Source organism: Natator depressus, chromosome 7 (genome assembly GCF_965152275.1).
Source record: "Natator depressus isolate rNatDep1 chromosome 7, rNatDep2.hap1, whole genome shotgun sequence".
Lineage (NCBI taxonomy): Eukaryota > Metazoa > Chordata > Testudines > Cheloniidae > Natator > Natator depressus.
This window is the reverse complement of record NC_134240.1, coordinates 87,185,833-87,210,886: the sequence shown is the minus strand read 5'-3', so window position 1 is coordinate 87,210,886 and position 25,054 is coordinate 87,185,833. Positions and strand designations below refer to the sequence as shown.

General features: G+C 42.5%; 1 protein-coding gene across 1 annotated transcript in view; it reads right to left on the bottom strand.

Annotated features, from left to right (window-relative positions):
• The window catches only part of PCDH15 (protocadherin related 15), a 1,310,198-nt gene that overhangs the window by 411,226 nt on the left and 873,918 nt on the right, over positions 1-25,054 (bottom strand). Inside the window, exons 9-10 of the mRNA XM_074958998.1 lie at positions 11,246-11,356; positions 319-489 (exon numbers count right to left, since the gene is read on the bottom strand). Of these exons, the coding sequence (XP_074815099.1) occupies positions 319-489; positions 11,246-11,356 (282 nt within the window). The remainder of the gene's footprint in view (positions 1-318; positions 490-11,245; positions 11,357-25,054) is intronic.

Below are 25,054 nucleotides of genomic sequence, written 5' to 3'. Positions count from 1 at the left end.
TGAACCTGTCCCATCAAACATGTCCCTCTGCTCCTGTCCCCTCTTTGTTCCCAGTGACCTCAGCTTGTCCCTGTCTCTCAATTCCATCTGCAAACTTCAAGTTGAGTGCTGAGGTGGCTCACCCCACTAGAACCTCACTCAATCCTAGAAGTGTATTTCACGCCTGCAAATGGAAGCACTTATTCTAATTAGGAACACAATAACTAAAAAAAATGTATGATAGTTTCCCATTTTGTCTGTAGAAAAACACAATATTTGTTTTGGAAAGAGTGAGGGAGAAATTAAGAACCCAATAAAGAGTGTTCATTGAGTACTTACAGGATCAGTGAACTCTGGTAAGCTGGCTTGGTAGGTGAGTGGCCTACAGTCCCGAGTGTTATTCACTAAGACACAAGGGAGAAACACTGGTCCAAGATCATCCCCATCAAGCACATCAACTGTGAGGGTGGTTGTACTTGTTCTTCGTTCATTAAGATTTTGAGCCCGGTCCTGTGGAGGAAAAGGGTATTTCTATAAATATGATTTAGAGAATTTAGAACATGGTCCACACAAAAACGTTTTTTAACTTAAAGTTAAGATTGATCATGAACGTATCCTACCAAAACAATCATGAAAAATCTGGGAAATTACTAGTTACAGAAGCATTAACTTTGACGTCACCTCCATGCTCCCTATCTTCACAACCATACAAATCCACATGCTGATTATGAATGTCACAACACCACATTCTCTTCCAATGTCAAATCTGCTCTCCTCCAAAGTTAAAGAAAATATGAGCCAAAAAAGTCATGGGTTCTCTTTTTAAAAAGATTAAATCAAAATCTTCTAATTGTTCATTTAACTCCTTTGGCCCATCTTCAGTGTGTGTGAGAGACAATGACAGTTCTGCCAGTTCTTGCAAATTCACAGTGAATAAAGAGATTTTGTCTCTCACTGTATGAACCCTTGCTAGGGAACCCAACTGCACCCCCTTTGTACTAGGCAGGGAACAAAACACATGGTAAGAGACAATCCTTGCCCTGAAGAGCTTCTGATCTATGGCAAAGCACAATGGTGAGCTTGTGACATGAGAACTAGAACTAAAATTCAGCCTCATCTCACATAAGAACTACCAAACTACTATTAGATAGGGAATAGCATTTAAGCCCTGCTAAGCAGGGCAGGTTCAAACTGGTAACCTAGAGGTAAAGGGTCCCCCATCCTACAGGTCTACCAGAAGGTTCACCAGATAAATTCTTGGCCCAAAAAACTTGGAACAAAACCTTGGGAGTCTGTGTAGGATTCATACAGGGTTCATGCGCTTGGCAACATTCAGGGCACACCCGGAGTGTTGTGTCGGAGCTGTGCACACACAGCTCCTCTCAAGGGCATGAACCTTGGAATCTCGCCCAGATGACATGAACCATGGGAAGCCTCCCAGGACTGGGCTCAAGGCCCGAGAGCAAGGAATGCGGTAGATAGAAATTGGTAAATAAGAATGTTAAACAAAGCCAGTGTATTCCTTTTATCTGTTGGAGAATGTAATGCGCGGGGGGAGAGAAAGAATAAAGGGGAAGGTGGAAAGCTGACAGGCAGAAGTCCGTTGGCAGACCAGCTCGCTTGCTTGCTAAAAGCTCTGTGCTGTCTTGTATCTGAACCGCCACAAGTCTGCAGTATCACTTGTCAAGAGACACATACAGGGAGTAAGGGTGCATAGCTTGCTAAGGCCATGCATGGAACAGGGGCTGCTGAAGCAAGGTGAGCAACAGTTTGGAGAATGAGCCGAGGTTGTGCCGCAATCATATTTTAGCAAACGTCAGTTGGTGTTTACCCTTGGCTTCCAATGGCGTAAATTAAAGCAGTTATGAAGACCAATAATCAGTTTATTTATTATTTATATAAACAGCCTAAATCAGAGATTAGTCTTGAGTTTTACATAACTAAAGTTTGAGGTGTTACTTCAATCCTATTTTAGCTAGAAGGAGCCAAAAAGAAGGTGAGACAATAGATCTAAATTTCAAAATGGAGTTACTTTTACTGCTTCTTACTCCTAAACTGGTATACAGATTTATTCCTAGCCTTACCTGAAGTCAAATCTTTCCTGTAAGAGTACATAATTTATATTTGATGCTGATATAGATTATTTTCCATACATAACAAAGGGATGTAATTCCTTACGTCTGAAAATCTCAACACAACTAACTGTATAGTCACTATATATTTTTGTCATAATCTACACCATGTACTGCCTGAAAACTATATCAAATTCTCTTTTTCACAAAATACTGTGACAGGGTCATGCCAGATGGCTACAAGAGAGTGAAGGCAGATATATTAGCCCCAGGTTAAGTAGGTCCCTTTCCCCTGGGTAAGGTAACAGGGAAGGTTCCAGAACAATCAGGAACTTTCTGGAAACAATTAAGGCAGACAGGCTGATTAGAACACCTGCAGCCAATCAAGAAGCTGCTAGAATCAGTTAAGGCAGGCTAATCAGGGCACCTGGGTTTAAAAGGGAGCTCACTTCAGTTTGTGGTGTGCGTGTGAGCAGCTGGGAGCAAGAGGCACTAGGAACTGAGAGTGAGAAGGTGTACTGCTGGAGAACTGAGGAGTACAAGCATTATCAGACACCAGGAGAAAGGTCCTATAGTGAGGATAAAGAAGGTGTTGGGAGGAGACCATGGGGAAGTAACCCAGGGAGTTGTAGCTGTTGCACAGCTGTTCCAGGAGGCACTCTAGCCAGCTGCATTCCACAGGGCCCTGGGCTGGAACTCGGAGTAGAGGGCGGGCCCGGGTTCCTCCCAAACCTCCTAACTCCTGATCAGACACAGGAGTTGACCTGGACTGTGGGTTCATGAAAACAGCCAAACAGAGGGCTGCCGGGAATCTCTGAGGCAAGCAAATCCTCCAATAAGCGCAAGACCCACCAAGGTAGAGGAGGAACTTTGTCACAGTACTTATATAAAGGAGTACTTGTGGCACCTTAGAGACTAACCAATTTATTTGAGCATGAGCTTTTGTGAGCTACAGCTCACTTCATCGGATGCATACTGTGGAAACTGCAGAAGACATTATATACACAGAGACCATGAAACAATACCTCCTCCCACCCCACTCTCCTGCTGGTAATAGCTTATCTAAAGTGATCATCAAGTTGGGCCATTTTCAGCACAAATCCAGGTTTTCTCACCCACTGTGTATATAATGTCTTCTGCAGTTTCCACAGTATGCATCCGATGAAGTGAGCTGTAGCTCACGAAAGTTCATGCTCAAATAAATTGGTTAGTCTCTAAGGTACCACAAGTACTCCTTTTCTTTTTGCGAATACAGACTAACACGGCTGTTACTCTGAAACCAATACTTATATTGTGTAATTTATTGAGAGTTTATAACCTCCTTACTATTATTTTTGGAGGGTGACTAAATGGGGCATAGCTCCACCAAAACATATTACCCATGCAATAGCTTCTTCCTTTCAGTTTCCCCCACTCCCTTTGAGAAATATTTTTTTCGTGTTCCTCAAAAATAACTCCTTGTTATTTCCCTGCTAATATTGAGGTAATATCCAGATTCTAATCTTGCTTACTTGCTGCTAAATTGAGGACCCTTAAACTAGTAGGCCCAAATCTCAAGCACTGAATACACCAACGTACTCTTCAGAAGGACACCTTAGAAAATACTATTACTACTACTAATTCATGATCCCATCTTAATTTGTTACCTTTTCAGCATGACCTTGATTCAGCACATGCTTAAATCTGCCTCTATTCCACCAAGCATTTAGCTACATCAGTGGGTGTTAACCATTTAAAAACATGTTTTTCTGAATAGTGATGGACCTAAGTTTGAGCTAAAGTGCTCTCCTTAATTCATAGATGTTAAGGCCAGAAGGGACCATTATAATCTTCTGGTCTGACCTTCTACATAACACTGGTCATAGGACTTCATCCAGTAATTTCTGCATCAAACCCATAACGTCTGTTTGATCTACAGAATATCTTTTAGAAAGATATCCAGTCTTGATGTAAAGAGTTCACATTATGTAAAATCTACCACAGCCCTAGGTAAATTGTTCCAATGTTTAAAAATATGCATCCTATTTCTAGCCTGAATTTCTCTAGCCTAGCTTCCAACCCACTGGCTCTTGTTATTTTTTTTCTCTGGAAGATTAATGATATATATAGTATCAGAAATGTTTTCCTCATGTAGGTACTTTTAAAACAAGATTGAGCTTCTTAAATGTATCACCATGGCTATGTAGGTATTTCTACATGGCCAGTAAAGGTATGATTGTAGCACATGTGTTAGCTTTAATCTACCTGCAAAGGTGACAATAATAATGCAGATGAGGAGGAATAAGCTTCAGCATAGGCAGGCTACCCCAGCACAAGCACACTGGGGATCCTGTATTTTACTCATATCGCGAGCCTGTGCTGAAGCCCATGCTACCAACTCTGCTACTATTGTTACCTGTACTAGCTAAGCTAACGTTAGTATGGGTATGCCGACCTGTGCTACAAATGTACCTTCACTTGCAGTGTAGACATATCCTATAAGACATGTTTTCCAGACCTTGAATCATATTCTTGTTGCTCTTTTCTGAACCCTTTCCAATTGGTCAGCAACCTTTTTGGAGTGTGAACTCCAGAACTGGACACAATCTTTCAGTAATGGTCTCGCTAATGTTGTACACAGGGGTAATACTACCTCCCTACTCCTACTTGATATTTCCTTACTTAGGCAACCCAGGATTGGGATTGCCATCTTTGCTACACCACACCATGAGCTCATAGTTAGTGACTGTATAAACATTAACTCTAGGTCCTTTTCATTGCCATTCCATTTCAGGAACCTTCCTCTCACTTTATAAGTACGACTTACATTGCTCATTTCTACATGTATGACCTGGTGTTCAGCTATATTAAAAACCTGCTGTTCAAATGAGATCACCTTATCAAGTGATTCAGATTGGTTTGTACAACTGACCCGTTCGCATAATTATTTACCACACCACCAATATTGGTGTTATCTGCAAATTTTGCCAGAAACGTCTTTTATATTTTCTTTCAGATCATTGATAAAGATACTGAATTGCCAAGAACAGATCCCTGCAGTATCCCACTAGAAATACCCCTTATGAATGATTAAGGGGTATATGAATAATACCCCTTATGATTCCCCATTTACAAGTACTTTTGAGTTCTATCAGTTAATCAATTTTTATCCCTGTAATATGGGCTACACTGATTTTGTGTAGTGCAATTATTTTTAATCAAAATGTCCTGTTATGTTTTTTTTAAATCATAGTGTGAAATGCCTTACAGAAGTTAAGTATTATATCAACACAGATACCTTTATCAACCAAACTTGTAATCTCGTCAAATTGGGGGCCATGCCATCTTTTTTAGTTTATTATACAGAATATTTTGTAATTGATGCTACATCTTGATTAAAAACAGAATTAAGCAAAAATATATTAACTGGAGAAAATCCTAGTGAAAACTTGCAAAACTTTCCTTTTGTTTCAAATGACTATGATATTCTTCTGTCTTAAAATGATGACTAATTTTGCTGTACATTGTTAAACAGAAACAGCTTCTGTGCTTCACCCCAGGAGTAGTTGCATTTCAATTGAGGATGATATGGTGCCTTTTTAACACAGCAATTTAAGTACTTTTTGATCCTCTGGAATGAAAAGCATTAGACTGGATAAATAAGATACTTGGTCTGATCTTCACCTAACACTCCACTTTCTCCTTCAATATGCATAAATAATGAAATAGTAACAGGAGTAGGAACTTCTACTTGGTCTCCCTACTCCCAGGTGAGAGCTCTAACCACTAGACTATAAAATTATCCTCACTTTCTCTGGCCCAATGACTATTTATTATACAAAGTGGAACAACTTCAATAGGAGAGACACAAAGACCTACCCCAGAATACTCTATAGTGTGGTGGTAAGAGTACTTACCTGGGGGAGGAAGGCATGCATTGAATTCCCTGCTCCAGAAAGGGAATTTGAATTCAGTCTTCCATAGCCCCAGCGAAGATGCTAACCACTGGGATATTAGGCATAAGGGGAGCACCACAACCACTACCTCCTCTGACCATTTTGTTAATGGCACCTAAGTCCCCTTGTGAATCCAGCCTGGAAAAAAATGTGGCTAAAAAAATTCTGCAAATTTGCGAATAGTTTTGAGTTGATGAAAACTGCATTTTTTGGTAAATAAACTATTCTCTGAGATCACTTCTATAACACCTGAGCACTCAAAACTTCATTGAAATCAATTCCCATTTGATTACAGTACCAGATTTGAGTCTGCAGTGATTGAAATAATGGGTATTCCAGCCTAAGCATGCAACCTTTACTCACTCAAGTAGTTCTCATTCATATAAGTAGCTTTATTATGGAAATTATATGGGATGGGTCACTCTGATACTAATCCTCCAAAGATTTACACTTGTGCTTAACTTGAAGCACATGAATAATCCTGCTGAATTCAATAGAACTAATAGGACTTACAGTTAAGTATGCAAGCCTTTGCAGATTCAGGGCTTATATTTGTAGCAGTGACCAGAGTTCAAAAAAAGATGTCACTCACCAAAGTCCAGGAGTTCCTAAATTGTGGTACATCTATCACTAGTTGTATGTGAATTTGATGTTTCATCCATTCACTTCACATTTTTAAAATTATTTAGTATGTGAACCAATAAACATTGGGAGCCAACACCCTAAGTTTACATACAGGAGAGCCAACCTTCTTCCTCTCCCATCCCAACTGTTTCACTGCCTTCTCCACTGAATCACAAAATCCCATGGCATTTAGAACTCAGATAGAAGGGACGGCAGACAGGAAGTATCAATGCCCAAAGAAGAACTAGTTACTGTTAAGCAGAGGTGAAAGTAAGCCGGTCCGGTCCAGTATGGCGTACCGGCAAGAGCCAGTATGCCATGCTGGACCGGACTGGCTTCCCCAAGCTGGCGATTTAAAGGGCCCGGGGCTCCCTGCAGCAGCCAGAGCCCCGGGCCCTTTAAATTGCCTCCCGAGCCCCACTGCCAGAACCCTGGGGTAGCAGCGGCAGGGCTCCGGTGGTGATTTAAAGGGCCCAGGGCTCCGGCTGCTGCAGGGAGCCCCAGGCCCTTTAAATCACCACTGGCGCCCTGCTGCTGCTACCCCGGGGCTCCGGCAGCAGGGCTTGGGCAGAGATTTAAAGGGCCCGGAGCTCCGCTGCAGTAGCAGCAGATGGAGCCCCGGGCCCTTTAGATTGTCCCTGAGCCCCGGGGCTCCCAGCCGCCACTGCAGCTGGTAGTTCCAGGGGTGTTTTAAAGGGCCTGGGTATTTAAAGGTCCCACCTCTTCCGGTTGAGGCCACGCCCCGCCTGCTCAGGACTCTGGAGTACCGGTAAGTGCTTTAAGTTACTTTCACCCCTGCTGGTAAGTAACCTTTCTTTTTTCTTTGGGAGACTTTATACATTCTCATTTCTGAGAGACCAGCGAGCAGTGTTACTTAGGTGGAAGATGGTGAAAAGTTCTTCGTGAATCGGACTTCTTCTAGGAGTCAGACACCTGTTCTGGTTCCAAAAAGAAGCTGGAGAGACCCTCAAAATTTGCCTCAGATGGCACCAAGGGCTGCCCAAACCACTCCCCAGAATGGGATGAATCTGGATAGGAGCCTAGGAGAGTGATCTGACCTGGAATAGAGTCAGGAAGGCAGAGGCCAGGATTGTTGCTGGGGGCCTAATGTCCATACATGAGAAGATAGATGGGGTTCAAGGAATTCTTAGTAGGGAAGTATTTTCAGAGGTTAGTGCCTGCATTTTCAACGCAGGCAACAGAAGACACTGCACTGGTGAGTGTAGCACTAAGAGCTCCTGCCCTGAGCCACGTGAAGACAGAGTGGTGCTTCATCCAATTTTTGTTTTTTGAAGTTTTAAGTGGTGGGGTGCTTGGACTTTTCCTTCCATTTGGAAAGAAGAGTTTTTGGACACGTGAGCCAGTACTGTGTCAGTGCTGGGTTCCAGAGGTATGGTTGATGCCATGGTAGTCAAGGAGAAGCCCAGGGGTTCAGGTAGGAGTAGATATCAATTTACTTGGTCCTGGAAAGCCAGTTAAAGATGGCTTAGGTATTAGAGCAGGGGTAGGCAAACTACGGCCCATGGGCGGGATCCGGCCTGTCAGGGATTTGGAACCAGCCCCCGGGATTGCCCCCTCCCCGCCATGGTGCCATGGGCCCCGTGCCACTCCCGGAAGTGGCCAGCACCACGTCCCTGGGGCCCCTGGGGAAGGGGGGCAGAAGACTCCACGCGCTGCCCTCGCCTGCAGGCACCGCCCCTCGCAGCTCCCATTGGGTGGGAACGGGGAACCGCAGCCAATGGGAGCTTTGGTACCCACAGGCGAGGCTAGTGCACAGAGCCCTCTGCCCCCCTTCCCCCAGGGGCCGCAGGGACATGGTGCCTGCTGCCTCCAGGAGCAGTGCGGGGCCAGGGCAGGTAGGCAGGCAACCTGCCTGAGCCCTGCTGCACGCTGCTGCCATCCCGGAGCTGCTTCAGGTAAGCGGCGCTGGGCCCAAGTCCGTATCCCGAACCCCTCCTGCACCCCAACCCCCGCCACACCCCTCCTGCACCCAGCCCCCCTGCTCTAAGCCCCCTGCTGCACCCCTCCTACACCTCAACTCCCTGCCACACCCCGCACCCTCCTGCAGCCCAACCCCCTGCCCTGAGTCCCCTCGTACAGCCCGCACGCCTCCTGCGCCCCAACCCCTTGTCCTGAGCCCCTTCCTGCACACTGCACCCCTCCCATACCCCGCACTCCCTCCCGCACCACAACCCCCAGCCCTACATTCATGGCCCTGCATGCAATTTCCCCACCCAGATGTGGTCCTCGGGCCAAAAAGTTTGCCCACCTCTGCATTAGAGCTTTAATGGGTGCCATAGGTGCTGAGGGACTGTGGGAGATAGAAGAGTCCCTGGTGTTAGGTAGAGGAGTCTGGGACTTTAACCCTTGGTAGAGGCCAAGACTAATGCTGAAAAGCTAATGCCATTCAAAATCTGGATGAGCCTGAAGTCTGAGCTTCTAGTCCTAGTGAAAGCCCTGCACATCACACACTGTGTGGGAGAGTGTTGCTTGCATATGGATACTACGCAGCAAATATGTGTCTCCAATTTTGTAACCAAAACAGAGTATGATGTGCATTTCCTGGTACTGGTGTGACACTGGATGGATCTGAAGAAATCTGGGAAAGTTAAAATGGAACTGAGGCACTTGGAGTAGAGGTGCTGTATTGCTTTATATATTGTAAGGCATCTGATATAAGAAGCCATGCAAAGGCATTCATGCACCCCCTCCCCAAAAGGGATACTGCTTTGACCGGGGAATCTACATGATCACTGCCAGGAGATGCAATCCCACAAGTGGGAACGCACAAAAGTCCTCAGTTTCCCTTTTGTATTCTCATATCATAATAAATAATAATAATCAATACTAGCAGCAACTATTTTACTTTTATGTAGCACTTTTCACCCAAAGTGATCAATTTATATTCCATATATTCTATTCCAAATATATTACTTTAAGAGCACGCTATTTACATTGCAAAGTCCAACACTTGAAAGCTATGAAATGCCAGATTTATAGTTGCCCATGCAACCTTAATTCAGCTCCCCTGTGCATCCATCCTGTGCACTCAAGGGGGCAGATGGGCGGTAGAAATAACAGTATGTAATTAAAGACAGTATCACAATGCATACGCACAATGAGAGCGGGGGCAACGATAACTCTGCCATTTCCTAACTTTTTTCATAGTTAACTTTGCAACCTAAATAACATTATTTTAACTTATTTTTGTATGTAACTTGCCTTTTTCTTCATTATTAAAAACGACTAGAAAAAGCAAATACTATTCTGTGCAGCTATAACAACCCCTCCATCACATATGATCAGCAGGGTTTGAACTCTGACCCTTCAGCAATACAGTAGAGATTACTCAGCAATACAGTACAGATTACTACCACTTAGGCTACATAACTAACTATATCAGGCAGCAGCAGCAACGGAAGTTTGTTATCCCCCAGCACGGATGGACTGTTGGGACCAGGTCCTGCGGCTTGTCGGTGATGGAGGAGCCCCACCCAGTCAAGCTCTCTCTCTCTTTACAGCTCAGGAGCCGAGAGGAGCTCTTATCCCACCTAGTGTCCCTAAAGTGGAAGAATAAGCCACCAAAACCAGATGCTGGGGAGAGCCAGCCCTGGCTCTCTTTCTTCCCCAAACTTGTTGCATGAGTTCCAGCCCTAGGTGAAGTCCCCGAGGTGAGGTGGGGATGGGCCATTGAGACACAGTGTTGGATTTGGGAGAGGGGAAGCCCAGTCTGGTTTCTGTCCCATGTGGTGCTCCCAGAGAAGAACAAAGATCACTGTGGTCCTCTTTGCAAATTCTAAGGTCTAAAATCTGTTTTAATCTGGATTAATACAAAAAGCCTGAGATATTTATTAAAGAAGAGGGTGAATTTTCAAGTGGATTCTTTCCTTTCTTTGGCACAACATTGAACAAGGCAGTACAAATGCAAATAGATATTTTCAGGAGCAAACACTTGGAAGGTTATTTGAGAGCATCCTGTTCAACCACTACACCATTTGCGTGGAATTTATAACTGCTGCATAGGAATGTAATAGAATCCGTTCATCCACTTATAAATACAAATTTTATTGTAAAAAGAACAGGAAAAATAATTTTCATGGTCTTCCAAGACACCTAAAGTCTTCTCCCAATGACAGCTATATTAGATACAGTTTAAATGTCACTTTTATTCTCAGCATGCATTATCCACTGCTAGTCATGCTGTAAAAAACACTTAACACAAATAAAGTGTGAATTGAAAGAAAAATTGCCTCGTTTTAGAAGGCTGCATTTCAAAGCTCAGAGATACAGTTAAACTGTATCCATTAAACTAATTTCAGATCACATTAGGATAGCTAGATATGTCAGAAAAAACTCTGTGACACTAGAATGTACTTTTCTACATGCACTATACTTAAAATATACAATCTATTCCTCATGCCAAAAGAATGTCTTATTTCACAACATGAATGTCTTTGTTCTAACCAGCAATATGCCAAACTGTGTTAAAAGATGATAAGGACTAAAGAGATATTAGGCAACATCTCAACACTGGTGACTTTAGAAAAAGAGCATGTAGAAAAGACTTCTTTACACCCTATGCCCTGCTCCTGAAGAACTGATGACAGAAATAACCATTTTGGAATCCATACTTACATTTGCTTGAACAATAACAAAATAACGTGTCTTTTCTTCATAATTTAATCTCTCCCGTAAAACTACTGCTCCAGACAAAGTGAGAGGAATGTCAAAGGTCCTGTTGGATGTCTGCAAAAGCCAAAACAAAAAAAAAATAAGAATTCATATGCTGTATTTTAATGTTAATTAATGCAGACGGCTTACAATGGATAGATATATTGTATGGTAATCAAGGATCTATTAGGGTAGTGTTCTGATTAATTTGTCTGATCAGTTCTTTGTACATTTTTATTTGATCAAGTGTGTTTCATATGAAACCCATAATAAAGATTCTGTAGGTAACTTGGCACCACAATCTTTTTCATGTATTATTACTTCCATTCATAAAATGTCATGGGCTACTTGTTAGCAGAGACTTGGGAACACTAGTCTCTCTTATATTTCCTTTTCAGAGTATTGTATCATTGATGGACACTGCAGATAGGGGAGTTCAAAACAACTTTTTTCTGTTTATCAAAACATATTCACGTTCTTTGATTTCTTCCTGTTGTCCTTTCCTATATTCAAGGAAGATTTCCTGCTGCTGAGAAAGTACTTTCAAGTATCAGAATCTTTAAAAAAAAAAAAAATTGTAGCCTCATTGACTTTAAGGACAATCATGATCACCTAGTCTGACCTTCTTCACATCACAGGACACAGAATCTTACCCATCCACTCCTGTAATAGACCCATAATTTTGGCAGAGTTGCTGAAGTCCTCAGATCGTGATTTAAAGACTTCAAGTTAAAGCAAATTCACCATTTACTCTAGTTTACATCAGCAAGTGACCCATGCCACAGAGGAAGGAGAAAAACTACCCTCCCCTGCATTTTCCAATTTTGTGGGGAGATGCAAAAAGTTAAAAAAGAAGAAGGGTAAAGTAGAGACCCCCATTTAGACCTCAGTTCAGCAACATATTTAAGCATATGCTTAAATCCAACTATGTCTTTTTGCTGGATAGAGATGGAGTTATTCATATGATTAAAGTTAAGCAGTGCCTTACTTATTTTGCATCTTATTTAATCACAGGTGAAATTCTATTTCCACTATATTTCCACTTACTTAAATAAACCGATTTCATTTTACAGTACTGAAACTACCATGTTGCATAAGACTAAAACTGATTTTCTTTGACAGCCCATTTTGAAAGAAGATAATCTAGAAGTTGAAACACAGAATTTAGAGACAGTTGATCAAGACCATGTTCTCAGTTCTGTCAACGACTGTCTCTGTAACATTCAACAATTTCCATCCCACCATCAACCTCAGCCTGGACCAGTCCACCCAAGAGATCTACTTCCTGGACACTATGGTGCTAATAAGCGATGATCACATAAACACCACCCTATACTGGAAACCTACTGACCGCTATTCCTACCTACATGCCTCCAGCTTTCACCCAGACCACACCACACGATTCATTGTCTACAGCCAAGCTCTACAATACAAACGCATTTGCTCCAACTCCTCAGACAGAGACAAACACCTACAAGATCTCTATCAAGCATTCTTAAAACTACAATATCCACCTGCTGAAGTGAAGAAACAGATTGACAGAGCCAGAAGAGTACCCAGAAGTTACCTACTACAGGACAGGCCCAATAAAGAAAATAACAGAACGCCACTAGCTGTCACCTTCAGCTCACAACTAAAACCTCTCCAACGCATCATCAAGGATCTACAGCCTATCCTGAAGGACAACCCATCACTCTCACAGATCTTGGGAGACAGGCCAGTCCTTGCTTATAGACAGCCCCCCAACCTGAAGCAAATACTCACCAGCAACCACACAACAGAACCACTAACCCAGGAACCTATCCTTGCAACAAAGCCCGTTGCCAACTGTGTCCACATATCTATTCAGGGGACACCATCATAGGGCCTAATCACATCAGCCACACTATCAGAGGCTCGTTCACCTGCACATCTACCAATGTGATATATGCCGTCATCTGCCAGCGATGCCCCTCTGCCATGTACATTGGTCAAACTGGACAGTCTCTACATAAAAGAATAAATGGACACAAATCAGACGCCAAGAATTATAACATTCAAAAACCAGTCGGAGAACACTTCAATCTCTTTGGTCACTCGATTACAGACCTAAAAGTGGCAATTCTTCAACAAAAAGACTTCAAAAACAGACTCCAACAAGAGACTGCTGAATTGGAATTAATTTGCAAACTGGATACAATTAACTTAGGCTTGAATAGAGACTGGGAGTGGATGGGTCATTACACAGGGTAAAACTATTTCCCCATGTTTATTTCCCCCCACTGTTCTTCAGACGTTCTTGTCAACTGCTGGAAATGGCCAACCTTGATTATCACTACAAAAGGTTTTCTTCTCCCCCCCCACCCCCGCTCTCCTGCTGGTAATAGCTCATCTTAAGTGATCACTCTCCTTACAGCGTGTATGGTAACACCCATTGTTTCACGTTCTCTATGTATATAAATCTCCCCACTGTATTTTCCACTGAATGCATCCGATGAAGTGAGCTGTAGCTCACAGAAGCTTATGCTCAAGTAAATTTGTTAGTCTCTAAAGGTGCCACAAGTACTCCTTTTCTTTTTGCGAATACAGACTAACACGGCTGCTACTCTGAAATCTGTAACATTAAGAATCTTTTTGTGCCTCGGTTTTCCCATCTGTAAAATTGAGATATTTATTTAATTTACAGGTAAGTTGTGGAGATAATGTTTATAAAATACTTTAAGATCCATCAGTGAAACGCTTTGTAGAAGAACAAAGTATTTTCTTTCCTTAAACAGACTATTATGGCAAGCTTTTTTCCCTAATGATGAATAATTCAGAGTTGAAAGTGTTTGTTTAAATTGTGACTGATTTTTCAGTACACAAGTGGTCCATATTACAAGTGGGCCATGTTACCAATAGCAGTTGTTTGCTGTTCTGTTTACTTTTATTTGACAGTTATGTCTTTTTGGACAAAAATAAGCACAGTCAGCATTGGAGAGACACACTGAAAAAAAATCTACTGAAATGCAAACATTTCATATGGAAGCAGAAAAAAAACTAAAGTAGAGCTAGTGAGATAGCAAGAGCAAAGGAGAATAATTTAAAATATCCCTCAAGGCAAGAAGAACTTTAAAATGGTAAAACTGTCATAGAAAGTTAAAATTTAGTCTTACCAACCTCAGCAGTGTCTTTTCAGATTGAAGGCAGGTGTAGATTTTGAGTGAGGGAAGCTTTTTTTTTTGCTTCAGGTGTTTCAGTGTAAAAAAAAAATCCACTTTAGGTTAAAAACTATCATGGCTATGTGTTCTCTACCCAGCACTAAGAAATAGGCTACTGGGTTTTCATAATACTTACTCTAATATAAGCCTAAAACTACAGCATTTAAAAAAACAACAATACAAAGCAAGCACATTGCTGTATGACACCACGTTGTGAATGACTGCTTTAGCATTTAATAATAATGCAATGATGCTTGTGCAATAATGTGCCATAATGCAATGCTGTGTGTAGGAGGAGAGGGGACAGGAGTTCTGAAAAGTCTGGGAGGTAGTTGCCAGTCAGAATGGAGGCTGGGAGGGGAGCAAATAGAAGTACAAAGGGAGTTGACAAGCAAGTGCAAATGTATTGATTATGAAGTAGATTATACAGGGTGAGAACCAATTTAAACATAGTACTGCTTGAATGAGGGGGTAGCTGGTGTTTATTGGCATAGTTCCACTAATGGACCAGTAATACACAGATGGGTGAGAGTTGTACAGCACCTAGGTAAATGGGTCAGAACCAAGAAGGGACTGGTGGCTGGTGGGTTGGAATGGGATATTAAACAACTAAAAGGGACAAGGAGTCCAATCAGGAGTTAGGAAGGGTTCAAGGCTATATGTATGGACTGAAAAGAAGGAGGAAAGTTAATTGGAGAAACTCTTAAAATCATGAGTGGTAGGTAAGTTGCTCTGAAGTTCAACTTTGAACAACCATTTCTAAGGCCATTTTGCACACCATATCTCTGAAGCCCAATGCTGGTTGAAGGCAATTGTAGCATTAACCTCTCCAGTTTTGCCCATGATCACACACTCTAATTTTCTTCACTCTGCACAGCAATGCAAGAAAGTCACTGGAAATTGGTTGTCCACTTTAGCAGTAGGAGCAGCATGTTGCAACATTTAGATGTGTGGTAAGTGCTGTCCTTTGGGTTTCCGCTGTCTGGCAGTTTTCCACTCAGTAGAGAGAGCCACCAGTTTTTGCCTCAATATTTTTTTAAAAGGAATTTGCTAATATATGGCAGAGATGTTGTGAATTAAGTAAATAACTGCAAGCATTTGTGATTACTGTACAGTATCATAATGTAAATGCATATGCCACTTCTAATCCATGAGTGAGATTTCCATGATGGCTCTGGACCCTTTTACCTGAGAGATAAAGTGCCAGAGCAGCATAAAGGGACCCTAATAGAACCAGATTCAGATGGGTGAAAACAGGAACTGAGGAAGACATGCAGGCTTCAAGGAACCCCTGGCAAGTCCTGGGATGAAGGATGTGCTAGGTCTGGGGACAGGAAGGGGGTGCCTCAGGGGGTCTGCAGCATGCAGCACTGCAGAGATTCTGGCAATACTGCTGCACAAAGAAAGCTGAGGACAGACTTTCCTGAGGAACTGTCTAATATTAGGCTATTAATGCTCTGAACCCCAAAGCAGACGAGATTCATATGGGTTCATAGCTGCTGCTGCCCTGTGCTGACCGTTCTGGGCCTCTAGGGGTTACTGGGCCTTAGTGTATGTCTACACAGCAAAGAAAAACCCATGATTGACCCATGCCAGGCAACCCAGGCTTGCCGGGATCAGTCTGTGGGGCTTTTTCATTGCTGTACAGACTTCCAGACATTGGCTGGAGACCAGGCTCTAGGATCCTGCAAGGTGGGAGGGTCCCAGAGCTGAAGCTTCTACCCAATCCCATCCTTTGGGTAGAAAGATGTTCTAGTTACAAAAGGTGACAGTATGAATATTGACAAATCTAATGGATATAACCCCTGACTCTATACAAAAAGAAGGTCTTAAGAAGTTATCAGAAGTATCTAAACATTGGAGCTTTGTTGAATGAGAATAACCTGATATTGAATAAGCAGTTAGAGTAGAAATGTGTGACAACTCTTGATGTTTAATTAGACAGGCAGACAATGCACATTTGTGAATCTTTTCAGTAGAGGTTAATAGCTACCTACCTATTAGTTTTTCATTGCCACCAAATTTGTGCTTATTTTTGGTATGCAACTTTACCAAGACTACAGACATCTCCCTTTAGTATTTTGGACATCTTCATTCACAATCTATCCTAAGCAAGGGGAAACACATAGCTGTTTGTAGCTTCTCACTTGGTGCAGCTACATGGATGCTGCACTTGCTGGGAGGAGAACCAAAGCTCAATCTAATCCCTCCCTCTCGTCTGTGTGGAGGTCACAAGAAAGCAGTGGCTTTGCAGAGCCTGCTTTTGCTCCTGTGCTGCAACCTGAGGTTACAGGTTGCCCATGAAAGAGTGTAAAGGGGGTGGCCTTACTCCTCCATACTCACTTTTGTGGCTGCATAGTGCTGGTGATGATATAGCCCAGTGGTTCCCAAACTTTACTGGTTCATGTACCACCCTCTTAAAAAAAATGTTGTGAAGTGAGTGGATGGAATATCAGCTTGTGTACCACAGTTTGAAAATGGTCTCAGCCTTTATAATTAAGCAGCAGGCCTTGAGAGTGAAAAAATATGTTAGATTATATTTCCCATTTTTTGTATGTTACTATCGTTAGTTAAATTAAAGCAATCTCCATGAAAAGGGATAAAACCACAGGAAAAAAATATTTACAAAGTCTCACACCAAGAAAGGGCTATAGAGAACATACCCAAAAATAGACAAGAAAAATTAAATTAGAGTTAAAAAAGTAAGAAGCTATATTAAAAAAAGAACCAACAAAAATGTTTATTTAACAATGATAATCATGTTCTTATATAAAAACCGGGCCCTGATTTTCACTGCGGCTGCCACACGCACACACCTACTTGTACATGTTTCCAGCACCAACATCTGCATGAAGAGTTTACAGAAGAGCTGGTTAAATAATATGTGGTAAGTTATTCATTCAACAAATGTAAGGCCACTTTTAAATAAATTATTTGCCTAATATTTTTTCCAATCTAAACTATGAGAATTTCACAAAAATCGTAAATTGTTTTGTTTTCAACTATTTGTCTTACTAATTTTAATATCTACTGAACAAGCACCGGTGATTTCATGCATAATATTTATTCACACAACTGGAGGCTAGGGGCTGAAAATCAGGCCCATATAATCAGTTTATTTTACCTTCACTCTGGCCCAGATTCTCCCCTATGCTTGGACTATTTTACATGGCTTACCATGGACATAGACCCTAAAACTCTGATGGCATAGAGATGGTGGAAGGATAGGGCCTCAGCTTCTCTGCCCCTCAGAAATCTTCAGCTGACTTATGAGCATCTTGGAGCTGCTAGGAGTTGGTATCACTTGCATCAGCTTCTAAGCTGGCCTAAATCATGCTAGAGGACTGGACAAGCACACAGCCTGCCCAGGAATGAATAGGCACAAGGATGACCTGAGGCCTTCTTTATATATTTCCTGCTAAACTGTACTGTTCACTCCTTAGGTGAAGTTGGGTGTTATTAGAATCAGAGATGCAAATGTGCAACCAAACACTTCCTGAAGGAAAAACAAATAATTTTATCAAAGCCCCCAGCTCAGTTACTAGCTGAGCTTTCCTTCCACTCCAAGCAACACATTCACCAGGAAGTCTTCTAGAGTATGCATCCTGTAAGTCAGGGGTTCTCAAACTGGGGGTCGGGACCCCTCAAGGGTCGCAAGGTTATTACATGGGGGATTGCGAGCTGTGAGCCTCCACCCCAAACCCTGCTTTGCCTCCAGCATTTATAATGGTGTTAAATATATTTAAAAGCGTTTTTTAATTCATACGGGTGGTCTCACTTAAGAGGCTTGCTATTTGAAAGGGGTCACCAGTACAAAAGTTTGAGAATCACTGCTGTAAGTTCACTTGGCAACGGGCATGCAACCAGCATAACATTCTCTAGCACATATGCAACAGCTGGAATCAACTAGCAAAGTTTCTGGGTTAGCTGGGTTTAATTTAATAAAATTAACCAACATCCATAACCTGATATTGAGTAAGCAGTTAAAGTAGAAATGTCTGCCTGATAACTTGATAGAATTCCTTGGTTTTACTGGATATCATCCAAATAACAGTGAAAACATATAGCATGCTCCCTAAAAATTATCAGCTATTAGTCATATGAATGCAATAAAACTATCCTAATATACATCCAGGAGGCACAACACAGGACAAACAGGTAAGTAAAGAGTTAAATTGATCCATGGTGTAGGGGCAAGGTTGCGGAAGATTGGCGAGGAGCTTACTGGTGGACCGAGTATGTGACTGGATGTAAGCGGAGGATGCAGGCAGTTTCAATGAACTTTGTCCGACAGACCCTGCCAAAACATATTGTAGCATAGCTCAGCAGATTTTTGCCTGTAAACAAGTCAGTTTATGTAATAAGCATAAATTATATATATATAAGAATGTAACCAGCTGTTGACCCCATGTAACCCCGAGATAAGCACGGAGAATATACGCCGCAGAGGACTCCCCCCCCCCCCGGTGGAGTCCTGCCTGGTCAGCTGTCCCAAACGGCCAGAGTCCCCTGCAGCCCCTCCACGCGTCCTAGGGGCTCCCCGTGCAGATTGGAGCATAAGTTCTTCCTTCCTTCAATAAAGCATAGTTTACTATTCTTAGGCCTGAGTGTCCTCCTTTCGCTGGTATCTCCCCCCCCCCCCCCAGCCCTTGCGGGCACACATGGTAACAGTTGTTGACTAACACTTTAAATAGGACTCCAACCAAGACAAAGTAGGATCCGACAATCCAACAATAGATCGGAAATGTGACAAAAGAACATCATATTCAATAGCGTGGAATGCTACTGAAGGATCTAACAAAACTAAAAGTGATAAAAAATTTGAAATGGCAGAAATCTATAAATCACTATCCCACTTGACCAAAAAAATTTGTCTGCTGTGGTGAGCCCTAAAACCTGACTGGAATGTTTAATGTAAGCCAAATTGAATAAGAATTTTGCACCTTAATTACATGACTTTTACAATCACTTAAGAATAAAAACAAATTAGAACCCAAACAAAAATTAGATTCATCCACAGCTGCTGAGGAAGGTTTCTTCAGAAAAGAAATCAATGAAGCTTGATTAATATCAAATCACTATTCCTAAATTATTGGTGCCATGAGAGGTAAGCACTTCTTTGGCAGCCAAGCAGAAAATGGATCCAAAACATACATCATTCTTAAACCTCAAATCACAACTACAATATCGATACAAAATCCTTATTGAAGTCAAGCAAAGTTCCCGGGGAGCAAATTCAAAAGACAGAGGAGAGTAATTGGGAAGTTGACTCAAAACACAGTTTACTTGCAGTGTCTGGAGATTATTTATGAAATAATTGCAGACTTTATTGCAGATGTGCATAGAAGGCTACTTACCACCAGAAAGCCCTTTTTATTCCTTTTGAGGCACATTCAGGGGAAGATGTTATTGTGTAGACCTTTCCAATTAAACTGTTACATTTCTATGGCAGTTTTCCTAGGACTATTAGCCCCATGTTTAATTTACTTTTCAGTTGAATCTAATCAGTATCAGCCTCTATAGTATGTTTTGAACTGCAGACATAAAGTGGACAAAATTGACATAAATTGTTGTGTAATGAAAGACCAGGAGTATCTAAATAGTCTACAGTGATTTTTGTATCAGGAAATCAGGACCTGGATGTAAATGAGTAGTTTTATATATGTTGAAATATACCTATAAGTCCCCACTTCTGCATTGGCTCTGCCATCACAGACCCCTATATACTCTTGTTACTTGCCTGACACAGCACTTTGCACAAAATGTATATTACATATATTATTCAATTTTCAAGTAAACTTTGTAGAATTATAATGATATTGGAAACTGTCATAGAAATACTACATTTTGTTGTGATAAAGTTACATCTACAGAAGTAATTATTTAATCCCCTGAGGTTGATGTGAGTTGCGTGTGTGTTAACTGCAGGAGCAGGATATGATGTCTGGACTATCCCCAACATTTCTTTAATTATAGTTACACAAACTCAGCACAGATGTTATGGTGATTAGAATACAAGTATTCTAATCGACCAGATAATACTTGTAGCAGGATTTTCAAAAGTCAAAAAATCATTCAAATGAGCCTCAGATTAGTACAACAACAGCTCACTTTTGAACTCCAATTTCAGAGAATTCTAGAGTGGGATTATTGAAAATGCGTAAAGTGACTTTGAAAGTTAGTGTAATTTGTGTTCCTAAATCACATAAGCACTTTTGAAAATTCCACGCCTTTGGTGTTGGTAGGGCCCTACCAAATTCATGGTCCATTTTGGTCACTTTCATAGTCATAGGATTTTAAAAAATAATAAATTTCATGATTTCATCTATTTAAATCTGAAATTTCACTGTGTTGTAATTGTAGGGGGTCCTGACCCAAAAAGAAGTTGCAGTGGGGTTTCAAGGTTGCTGTAGGGTGGCTTGTGGTACTGCTACCCTTATTTCTGCGCTGCTGCTGGCGCTGCCTTCAGAGCTGGGTAGCTGGAGAATGGCGGCTGCTGGTATGGTATTGCCACTCTTATTTCTGTGCTGCTGCCTGAAGAGCTGGGCCCTCAGTCAGCAGCCACCACTCTCTGGCTGCCCAGCTCTGAAGGCAGCAGTGCAGAAGTAAGGGTGGTGTGGTATGGTGTTGCCACCCTTACTTCTCCGTTACTGCTGGCGGGAGGCTGCCTTCAGAGCCAGGCGCCCAGCTAATAGCTGCTGCTCTCCAGCTGCCCAGCTCTAAAGGCAGCGCAGAAGGGTGGCAATTCCACGACTCCCTTAAAATACTCTGATGACCCCCCTGCAACTCCCTTTTGGGTCAGGACCCCCAATTTGAGAAACTCTCTCTTGTGTTTTTGGGGGGTGAGTTTTGGAGAGGGAGTGAGCCATGCAGGAAGACCAGCCCCTTGAGCAGCAGGGAAACCAATATGGTTTTGGTAGGTGGGGAAGTAGATGAGGTGTAGGTGAAGTTTGTAGATGGCCACAAGGGAGGGCAGAAAGAGAAATCTTTGTCACCTTTGCAGACTTTGATGTTTAGATTTGGGCAATTCTTGTCAGCTTCTTTGGATTTTCCCCTCTATTTTTCTAGCCAAAGATCTTAAGGCGGGGGGGCAGGATAGGCATTTGGGGAGTTGGAAGGTAAAGAGACAAGCAATGGTGAAACACCCTGGGTTAGCAATTGGGACAGATGGGTGGCTAGAGCAGTTAGTTAGGATAGTTCATGTACACTGACGCTGAATGAAAAGTGTGTAATTAAAAAAGGCACTAACAGTGGCTGGTTATAGGGGAAGTTGATGATATTATTGTAATAGAGTATTATTATTATATTGTTTAAAAATATGACAAGCAATAGGCCAAACTCTGGTCCAGCTAGCAAGGCATGATGTGGTAACAAGAGGAGTCCAAGCTACCTCTTTATGCCCTTGGACTGGCTATCTGTATCACAAGTAGCAGCCCTGGAAGATAAGCAGGCTTTACAAAGTCACGATGTTTCATTCCCACTGCAGAGGATGAAAGGGAGTGGGACAGAAGGAGCCAACCGGTTGAAGCTTTGGCTAGACCCAATGCAGTACTGTCTCCCTGAAGTAGCAAGGGAACTTGGAGGGAGATTGTTACTTTCAGCTGCTCTGGGATAGTACAGCAGTATACTTGCTTCAGGCTCGGGGCAAACCCATGATTCAGCCTAATAGTAGTGCTACTACTACTAATAATAATGATAAATGGAACTAACAAGAGATGTGTCAATCAGCACCCTGATCGATTCGCTTGCATACTCGTCAGGGTTCCCTCCCCACTCTGAACTCTTGGGTACAGATGTGGGGACCCTCATGAAAGACCCCCTATGCTTATTTCTACCAGTTTAGGTTAAAAACTCCCCAAGGTACAAATTCTCCCTTGTACCTTGGATTAGGTAATGCTGCCACCACCAAGTGATTTAGAAAAACTCAGGGAGAGGACCACTTGGAGTTCCTACTCCCCGCTAATATCCCCCCAAGCCCCCACACCACCTTTCCTGGAGAGGCTTGAGAATAAATAAGATGAGCATAGACCAACCTTGGCTTTTTTTTAGGACTAAAAAAGAACCCAATCAGATTCTAAAAGAAACAGAACTTTATTAGAAAGAAAAAAGGTAAAAGAAGCACCTCTGTAAAATTAGAATGGAAGATAATATTACAGGGCAATCGGATTCAAAAACACTGAGGATTTCCCTCTGGGCCAAACTTTAAAGTTACAAAAAGAAAACCAGGAATACACCTTCCTCTCAGCACAGAGAAAATCACAAGCCAAAACAAAAATAAGCTGACGCATTCCCTTGCTAGTACTTACTAATTCTAATGGAGTTGGATTGCTTGCTTCCTTGATCTGTATCTGGCAAGCACACAGAACAGACAGACCAAAACCTTCTCCTCCTCCCCCCACTCCAGCCCAGGTGCCAGCCATGTTACCTGAGCTTCTTAACCCTTCACAGGTAAAAGGATTTTGTGCCTCTGGCCAGGAGGGATTTTATAGTACTGTATACAGGGAGGTTGTTACCCTTCCCTTTATATTTATGACACGCCCCCCCAAATCTCAGATAGTGTTGGACAGCTGGTTCCACACTGGCTGTGATTTCTTCCTGGAGCTCTAGGAGAAAACAGAGTTAATAAGACACATGTACCTTTAGATATACTACTGACTATAATAAAACTAACAATATTTTCCACTTTTCACGGATGATTTTAACCAGTTGATTGAGAGTGCATCACCCACCTTGTTAGAAGCTCCTGAAATGTGCTGAATTTCAAAATCAAAATCTTGGAGAGCTAAACTCCACAGAAGAAGTTTTTTGTTATTGTCCTTGACGGTATGAAGCCACTTCAGCGCAGCATGGTCGGTTTGTAGTTGGAAACGCTGTCCCCAAACGTATGGGCGTAGCTTTTCCAGTGTGTACACAATGGCATAGTATTCCTTTTCGCTGATTGACCAGTGGCTTTCTCTCTCAGACAGTTTCTTGCTGAGAAACACGACAGGATGGAATTCTTGATCTGGTCCTTCTTGCATTAAAACTGCTCCCACACCACGCTCGGATACATCTGTGGTTACTAGGAATGGTTTGTCAAAGTCTGGGGCTCTTAGGACAGGGTCAGACATGAGTGTCGCTTTAAGCTGGTTAAAGGCCTTCTCACACTTTTCAGTCCACTGGACGGCATTTGGCCATTTCTTTTTGGTTAGGTCTATCAGTGGGGCGGCGATTTGGCTGTATTGCTGTACAAAATGCCTGTAATATCTGGATTGGACCTGTTTTTCTTATTTTGGGACAGGCCACTTTTGGATAGCATCCACTTTGGCCTGTAGTGGGTTGATAGTTCCTTGACCCACCTGGTGTCCAAGGTAAGTCACTCTGTTTAGGCCTATTTGACACTTCTTAGCCTTAATAGTTAGTCCTGCCTCCCTTATGCACTCAAAGACTTTTTGTAGATGCTCCAGGTGTTCTGCCCATGAATCAGAAAAGATGGCCACATCGTCAAGGTAGGTGACTGCATATTCTCCCAATCCTTCTAGGAGACCATCTACAAGTTTTTGGAAGGTGGCAGGTGCATTTCGCAGCCCGAAAGGGAGCACATTGTATTCATACAGCCCTACATGGGTGATGAAGGCTGACCTTTCCTTGGTGGATTCATCCAGAGGTACTTCCCAGTACCCCTTGGTTAAGTCTAAGGTAGAGATGAACTGGGCACGTCCCAGTTTCTCCAATAGCTCATCTGTGCATGGCATTAGATAGTTGTCTGGGTGAGTCACAGCATTTAGCTTACGGTAGTCCACACAAAAGTGTCTTTCCCCATCTGGTTTGGGAACTAGAACCACTGGAGATGCCCATGCACTGTCAGAGGAGCGGATTACACCCATCTGTAGCATGTCCTGGATCTCCCGTTCTATAGCAGTTTTGGCTTGAGAAGACACCCGGTAAGGTTGGGCTCTAATTGGGCGAGCATTACCTGTGTCAATGGAGTGGTATGCCCGTTTGGTCCATCCTGAGGTGGCTGAGAACATCGGCATGAAGCTGGCTCACAGCTCCTTGATCCACTGTTGCTTCATACGCCCAAGGGTCATGGAGAGGTTCACCTCTTCCACGCCACCGTCACTTTTTCCTTCGTAGTAGACACCTTCAGGCCACTCAGAGTCATCTCCTCCCTGGGCTGTAAACTGACAAACCTTTAATTCTCTGGAATAAAAGGGCTTTAGAGAATTAATATGGTACACCTTAGGCTTTAGGTTTGAGGTGGGGGATGCTATGAGATAGTTAACAGCTCCCAGGCGCTCTTGGACCATGAATGGCCCTTCCCATGATGCTTCCATCTAATGGGCCTGGAGGGCCTTCAAGACCATGACCTGGTCCCCTACTTTGAAGGAATGCTCTCTGGTATGTTTATCATACCAGGCTTTTTGTTCTTCCTGAGCATCTTTTAGGTTTTCTCTAGCAAGGGCTAAAGAGGTTCATAGGGTATTTTGTAGGTTGGTTACAAAGTCCAGAATGTTAGTTCCTGATGAAGGTGTAAATCCCTCCCATTGCTGCTTCACCAACTGTAATGGCCCCTTAACCTCGCGGCCATACACAAGTTCAAATGGTGAAAACC